Source organism: Pelophylax lessonae (genome assembly GCF_965119305.1).
Source record: "Pelophylax lessonae genome assembly, contig: HAP1_SCAFFOLD_432, whole genome shotgun sequence".
Lineage (NCBI taxonomy): Eukaryota > Metazoa > Chordata > Amphibia > Anura > Ranidae > Pelophylax > Pelophylax lessonae.
The window spans coordinates 1184-9313 of record NW_028119912.1 but is presented as its reverse complement, the minus strand read 5'-3'; the positions used below and the strand labels follow the sequence as shown (position 1 = coordinate 9313).

At 49.1% G+C, this 8130-nt stretch overlaps 1 protein-coding gene across 1 annotated transcript; it reads right to left on the bottom strand.

The window, feature by feature from the left end:
- Window positions 1-2319: 2319 nt before the first annotated feature.
- Window positions 2320-7011, bottom strand: LOC309543852 (histone deacetylase 8-like; the record flags this gene model as incomplete). Its single annotated transcript, XM_082276272.1, has 3 exons — window positions 2320-2539; window positions 4330-4471; window positions 6881-7011. Coding segments are annotated over 3 exons (493 nt in total), but the record flags the coding sequence as incomplete, so codon positions are not given.
- Window positions 7012-8130: the final 1119 nt, after the last annotated feature.

Here is an 8130-nt window from a genome sequence, read left to right as displayed (position 1 = left end):
CATGCTGATAGAAAAAGAGACCAGAGTGACAAATGAGCTCATCATTGTTTTTCATCCTCTTTTCACTGTCCAATCACAGGCTGGGAGAGAGTACAAAACCTGCGTCACTTTAATTGCTGCCGAGAAAAAAATCAGGCCTCCTGCAATACCAGACAGGCTGTGCTGTGTGGCAGAGCTGTGTAAATCTCAGTACTGGATGGACAGAAATCCTTGCCCCTTTGGCAGATAAAAACAGCTCTTGGTATTTAGCCGCTTGCTTGCAGTTCGGCTTTAAATCAGCCGATCCAAAACACTTAAATCATTAGAAGTTGATAGCAGTGACCAGTGCAAATATTTACTGATTGAAACAAGCCCGAGACCCGGTTCACACCTGCGATGTCAGATATCGCATGAGATCGGCAGCGCACTGCTCTGAAAATCACATGCGATGTCTGTGCGATGCGAATTTAGCCATATTGCATAGCTGAATTCGCATTGCATTCGGGCCAAAATCGCACAGGACCCATTTTTCGGATCGGATCGCATTGGGTGTTCACACCCATTCGATCGAATTCATGTCCGAACTGACAGTCCGCACTGTGATATGCAAACTGATCTGGGGGGGTGTGGTTACCTTCGTATTGACACCCCCAGCAATTCGCATACGGCAGTGTGAACTGCCTGCGAGTCGGGTGCGATGCGGGAACCCGCAGTGGATTCGCAGGGTTCCCGCGTCACATAGGCGTGAACCGGGACTGACACAAGTGTATACAATAAAAAGGTCCATAAAGATTACAAAAAGGTAGAATATATACTTCCAGCACCAACCAGTGCCAATGAGTGACCTATACAATAGTGATGGTGAACCTTGGCATCCCGGATGTGTTTTGGAACTACATTTCCCATGATGCTCCGCTACCCTGCAGAGTTCAGAGAGCATCATGGGAAATGTAGTGCCAAGGTCCCCCATCACTGCTATAGACTATATACTGTGCACCAAGGAAAGCCCCAATGTGAACACCCCATGCAGTGACTGAGCAAAGCATGTATGAACTCCGCAGTGATAGGAAACTAAAAGTGCTCATTGGTTCACCTGGCCCTCCGCAGCCAGAGACTGCCTACGTCTATCCAGCTGGAAAAAAAGAGAGTTAAATACACAAGTTATGGTGAAAACATTCCAAAAACCATCACTTATTCTTCTTCAAAACACTATAAATCCTCTAAAAATTGGGTATTCAACAAACAACAACAAACATATACAAACATAAAACATAACAAACATATATAGCAGAAAACAAATTGGCCAAAAATGTTACAAAATTTCAATTTTTAAATCTTTTTTTGGCAATTTTATATAAAAAAAAAATGTGAAAAATATTGTTATTTTGCAAAATTTACGCTCTTTTTTTGTTTATAGCGCAAAAAGTAAAAAATCGCACAGGTGATCAAATACCACGAAAAGAAAAGCGGTTTGTGGAAAAAAAAAAAAAGGACGTCAAATTTATTTAGGTATGGCGTCGCACGTCCGCACAATGGTCTGTTAAAGTAATGCAGTGCCGAATCGCAAAATAGGGCCTGGTCATTAAGGGGGAAAATCCTTTCCGGTCTTAAAGTGGTTAAATTATGCCTCGTTTCCACTGAGCGGAACGGTTCGGGGCGGTACAGTTTGGAAGGGTTAGAATGGTCCGGTCTATTCAGGTGAGCGTTTCCACTGCAAGTCGGGCCACCAGGGACCATGCGGGGTTTACACCAATTGAGGTGTTTGTTTTGCTCTTTCATTTGACGTACCATTTCCTATGGCCCTACATCTGAAGCAGGACCAGGAATGGTGCGGTTTGGTTCGGTTGTATGGGCCACTTTCATAATAGAAACAAACACTCAAATTAGCGTACCGTACCGAACCGACCCGAACCGATCCGCTCAGTGGAAACGAGGCACTAGAAGTCCACCTTAACACTAAAATCCCTGCATCTATAGACCTCCACAATCTAACACTAACCTATCTAGCCCTGTAAAGAAGAAATCTCTATACATACCTTTTTTTTTTTTAAGCCGATCCGACCCGATCTTACATGGAGCTGTGTAGGCGGGCGCAGAGGACACAGCCGACAACGGAAGCCCCATAGTAACTCTATGGGTGACATCACTTCTTATTCATATCACAACCGTTGTCAGCTGTGTCCTCTGCAGAGCTTCCGCCGCTGGAGATCGGGTCGGGTCAGCTTCGAAAAATGTATACTGATTTTTTATTTACAGGGCTAGATAGGTTAGCGTTGGATCATGGAGGTCTATAGATGCAGGGATTTTCCTTTTACAGTGGGCTTACACTTTAACCCATAGTTATGGTGCTGGAAGAAGTGCAATTGCTTTGTGTGGCTCTATATCATCACCGTTCACCAAGGACCTATTCCACTTATCATACTGCGTGTGTATTCTGTCCTGCTTACCATCTCCGTGATGTAAATCCAGATCTATGTACAAAACTCTTTCATATTTCTGTCGCAGTTTCAGGATCCCCAATACTGCATCATTCAGGTAACAAAATCCAGACGCTTCATCTCTAAACAGGAAGAAGAGAAAATTAAAATCAACTTTTCAATGCTCTAATGACACAGTATACGATATATAGAGACTCCTGTGATGTCTGTCTATTGGATTCTGTGATAGGACTAAAATCCACTTTGTATTGTCACTAAATTGGTGGGACAGTAAAAGAGGGGTACTACAGAGCAAAGGAATGACACTGCCTAGCTGTACACATTGTGCTGGAGGCTACATGCTCCACACTGCCCCCTCCTGGACGCTACATGGGCCACACTGCCCCCCCGGACGCTACATGCGCCACACTGCCCCCCCCCGGACGCTACATGCGCCACACTGCCCCCCCGGAGGCTACATGCGCCACACTGCCCCCCCGGAGGCTACATGCGCCACACTGCCCCCCCCCGGACGCTACATGTGCCACACTGCCCCCTCCTGGATGCTACATGCGCCACACTGTCACCTCCTGGACGCTACATGCGCCACACTGCTTCCCCCTGGACGCTACATGCGCCACACTGCTTCCCCCTGGACACTACATGCGCCACACTGCTTCCCCCTGGACGCTACTTGCACCACACCGCCCCCTCTGGACGCTACATGCGCCACACTGCCCCATCCTGGACGCTACATGCACCACACCGCCCCCTCTGGACGCTACATGCGCCACACTGCCCCATCCTGGACGCTACATGCGCCACACCGCCCCCTCCTGGACGCTACATGCGCCACACTGCCCCATCCTGGACGCTACATGCGCCACACTGCCCATGGGTATACAATGTGCTGTAGATTCTATACTCCACACTGCCCATGGGTATACAAGGTGCTGTACATTCTATACTCCACACTGCCCATGGGTATACAAGGTGCTGTACACTCTATACTCCACACTGCCCATGGGTATACAAGGTGCTGTACACTCTATACTCCACACTGCCCATGGGTATACAAGGTGCTGTACATTCTATTCTCCACACTGCCCAAGGGTATACAAGGTGCTGTACATTATATACTCCCCACTGCCCATGGGTATACAAGGTGCTGTACATTCTATACTCCCCACTGCCCATGGGTATACAAGGTGCTGTACATTTTATACGTCACACTGCCCATGGGTATACAAGGTGCTGTACATTCTATACTCCCCACTGCCCATGGGTATACAAGGTGCTGTACATTTTATACGTCACACTGCCCATGGGTATACAAGGTGCTGTACATTCTATACTCCACACTGCCCATGGGTATACAAGGTGCTGTACATTCTATACTCTCCACTGCCCATGGGTATACAATGTGCTGTAGATTCTATACTCCACACTGCCCATGGGTATACAAGGTGCTGTACATTCTATACTCCCCACTGCCCATGGGTATACAAGGTGCCGTACATTCTATACTCCACACTGCCCATGGGTATACAATGTGCTGTAGATTCTATACTCCCCACTGTCCATGGGTATACAAGGTGCTGTACATTATATACTCCACTGAGTATTTAGAAGAATAACAGTTAAGCATAGCAGGTGATCAACACTCCTCTATCCTGTATCTGAAAGGTCTTCTCTGGGTGATTTCCCGCCACTACTGTAGAGATGGGCAGCACAGGCAGCAGGAGAGGTATCCAAGTTTCTCTTTACAAGGGGGCGCTGCATATCAGGTTTTCATTTTAGCCACAGAGGTGTTGTCAGGTTTTTAAATGTTATGAAAATGAAATGGAGCTGGTTGGAATAGTAAGACCAGTGATCTCCTACCAATAACAGATATAGTCCGGTTGAATTTACCCAGAGATCCCACAATGCCTACTTCTTAGCATGGTGCCACCCTCCTGGCCAGTTTAGGGCAATGCGGGCTTTGCCTTCCATTAGCTGTTCAACTGAAGTTAACGTGGCTCCTCCCACAGCAGCTGCATAATCATAGATACCTTCAGTGATGGGGCAGTCATAACCTGCAAATAATAAAATGTTACCATAGTCAAAATGTAATAATATAGTAAAGGGATCCATTTATATACAAACACCTTTCATTAAAGCCTAGGTGAAGTCCCACGCCATCTTATGTCTTTTTAGCACCCCCTAGTGTTACTTTCTGCCATCTCACTGCGGCCCTCTGTTGTGGCAGAGCTGAGTAACAGCCACACCCCCAGGGCACAGTGCCCTCCCACTGCAGCATCCTAATGTGGCAGAGATTACTAACAGCCACACCTCTTAGCACAAGTGCCCTCAACACTGCAGCAACCTAATGTGGCAGAAATTAGTAACAGCCACACCCCTCAGCACAAGTGCCCTCCCACTGCAGCACTCTGTTCTGGCAGAGCTAAGTAACAGGTAAACCCCTCAGCACAAATGCCCTTCCAGTGCAGCACTCTGTTCTGACAGAGCTGACTAACAGCCACACCCCCAGGGCACAAGTGTCCACCCACTATAGCACTATGTTCTGGCAATGCTGACTAACAGCCACACTCTACAGCAGCGAAAATGCCCCCAACTGCAGAACTCCGTTCTGGCAGACCTGTGTAGCAGCCACACTCTTCAGCACAAGTGCCCTCCTGCTGCAGCACTCTGTTCTGACAGAGCTGAGTAACAGCCACACCCCTCAGCACAAGTATCCACTCTTGTAGCACTTTGTTCTGGCAGAGTTGCGTAAGCCACACCCCCAGGGCACAAATCCCCCACTGCAACACTCTGTTCTGGCAGAGCTGAGTAACAGCCACACCCCCATGGCACAAGGGTCATCACACAGACTAGTATTGCAAAGTAAGAGTGGGGGTGTGTCCAGGTTTTAGTGAAAGAGTGCACCTGGTTTAACTATGGTGTCAAAGGCAGAAAAAAGAACCACCACAATTCAGTAGGGGTCAGAGATTTTAATGACTCATTATCAGCTGAGCACCAGCATCAGCTGTTCCTAGAGTGATTTCAGCACACTCTGCTCCCCCCATCCAGTTGTTCTGCTCTGTATTTACAACAGATATTAGAACACTGGAGGGCTTATAAATCACTGCTGGGGGGGGGGGCTGAGTTACTGCTGAGTTACTGCTGAGGGAGGGGACAGGGTGAGCTGAGCTGCAAAGTCATTGATGAGAGTGGGGGGAACAGCTGAACTGCAGAGTCACTGTTGGGAGGGGGAGGTGGGTAAACTGGTGAGTCACTGCTGGGGGAAAGGGTGAGCTGAGCTGAAAAGTCAATCATGGGAGGGGGAACCGCTGGGTCGCTGCTGAGGAAGGCAGGGTGACCTGAGCTGCTGAGTTTCTGATGGGAGAAGGGAACAGGGTGAGCTAAGCTGCAAAGTCATTAATGGGAGTAGGGAACCGATAAACCACAGAGTCACATCTGGGAGGGGGAACATGGTTAAAGAGGTTGCTGCTGGGGAGGGGAGGGTCAGGGTGAGCTGAGCTGAAAAGTAGATCATGGGTGAGGGGAGCCACTGGGTCACTGCTGAGTTTGCGTTGGGAGAAGGGAACAGGGTGAGCTGAGAAGTCATTAATGGGAGTAGGAAACTGTTAAGCTGCAGAGCAACTGATGGGAGGGGGCGCATGATTAAAAGGGTTGCTGAGTCACTGCTGGGGGAGGGGGGGAGCAAAGTGAGCTGAGCTGAAAAGTCATGGGAGGGGGGAGCCGCTGGGTTACTGCAGAGGAAGGCAGGGTGACCTGAGCGGCTGAGTTTGTGTTGGGAGAAGGGAACAGGGTGAGCTGGGAAGTCATTCATGGGAGTAGTAAACTGTTAAGCTGCAAAGTAACTGCTGGGAGGGGGAGCATGATTAAAAGGGTTGCTAAATAACTGCTGGGGAGGGGGTAAAGTGAGTTGAGCTGAGGGTTGGGTCAGGGTGAGCTGAGCTGAAAAGTCAATCATGGGAGGGGGGAGCCGCTGGATTACTGCTGAGGAAGGCAGAGTGACCTGATCTGCTGAGTTTGTGATGGGAAAAGGGAACAGGGTTAGCTGAGCTGTGAAATCATTAATGGGAGGGAGGGAACTGCTAAGCTGAAGAGTCACTGCTGGGAGAGGGGGCATGGTTAACAGAGAAGAAGCTGAGCTTTTGAATCACAGTTGTGGAAGGGAGCAAGAGTAGCTAAGCTGCCGATTCACTGCTGTGAGAAGGAGCAGAGAAAGCTCAGCTACTGCAGAAATAGAGGAACCAATCTGCTGAGCCACTTCTAGAAGGGAAAAGCGGGATGAGCCGAGCTGCTAAACGAATGAAGTAAACAACCTCAGTGCTTGTGCTGTAAATTTTATGATGAATAGCTCCGCATTGTCTGCAGCTACAGAGGTCAGTGAGGTCTTCTTATGCATATGTAGACATTTACATGTCCAAAGCCTGGCCAAATGCCAGGCTTTGGATTGCATGCCCTACAATACTTACCAAGGCCATATTCAAGAGTCTCCGGGTCATCGTTATCACCTTCTTCGCTGACCTTGCGAAGGTGCTCCAAATAGGAGTCGGTGTGGAACGTTGCCATTTCCTCCATGGTGGCGACTCGAGGCTTTACAACCCTGTAAGAGCAATAAGAGGATTCCACTAAACAAAAAGTCTGCAAAGAAAAGAAAATAATTAAAATTTCACCTCCCTAGTACGTGATCCAACACTTTTGGGTCTGGGGCGTGAATGTGCGCCCCCTTCGGCCCGCGCCCGCTGTGATCACACACACAGTGGAAGCCCAGCAGCAGGAACCGCGGACTCGATGTCCGCCAGCATCGTCCATTGTTCAGTACACAGGCAGAACGGCGATCTACCCAATTGGCGTTCTGTCAGCAGGGAAGGCATGGATCCTATGTTCCTGCAAAGCATCGACACAGATCTATGCCTTCCCTTAGTAAAAGCACCTCCCATACTGCGGCAGGGTGGCTGCTCTGCGCCTGATCAGGTTCCTAGTACGTGATCTGACACTTCTAGGTCTGGGGAGCGCATGTGCGACACTTTCAGCCCGCTCCCATCACCCGCAGCCCAGCAGCGGGTACCGCAGACTCGATGTACCTGGCACCCCCCTGATCGTAACCGGCACCCCCCGATCGTTCAGTACACAGGCAAAACGGTGATCTGCCTATGTAAACAGCGCAGATCGGCGTTCTGTCAGCAGGGAAGGCATGGATCCTGTTTTGCTGCAAAGCATGGACACAGATCTATCCCTTCCCTTAGTAAAAGCACCTCCCCCACAGTACACAAACACTGGCTAGGCACACATTGAACTAAGCTCTATTTCATGCTGAATAAGCTCAATTATTAATGTACCCTGAATAGAAAACTATCTTTACATAGATTTTTTACTCCAAAAGCATTAAAATTGATAAAAATAATAAAATAAGATTTAACCACATTAAGACCGTCCGCCGCAGATTTGCTGCGGCAGGCAGCCTCAACCGACGTAGCCTTACGTTGGCCGCACGCGTGGCGCAGGGGGGGCGCGCTCCCGCCCCCACTAGGCAGTGGGGATGCCGATGCACGGGGCCGGCAGCCGCGATTGCCACCGAGCACCAGCGATCGCTCCCAGCTGAGAGAGGACGGTCTGCTGTTGTAAACACACCGACCGTTGATGCTGACCGTTCTTCTCTCTGAAATGATCAAAGAGCGCCTGTGATCCTTCTATATAGGAACACATGTCTCTATGATCATTT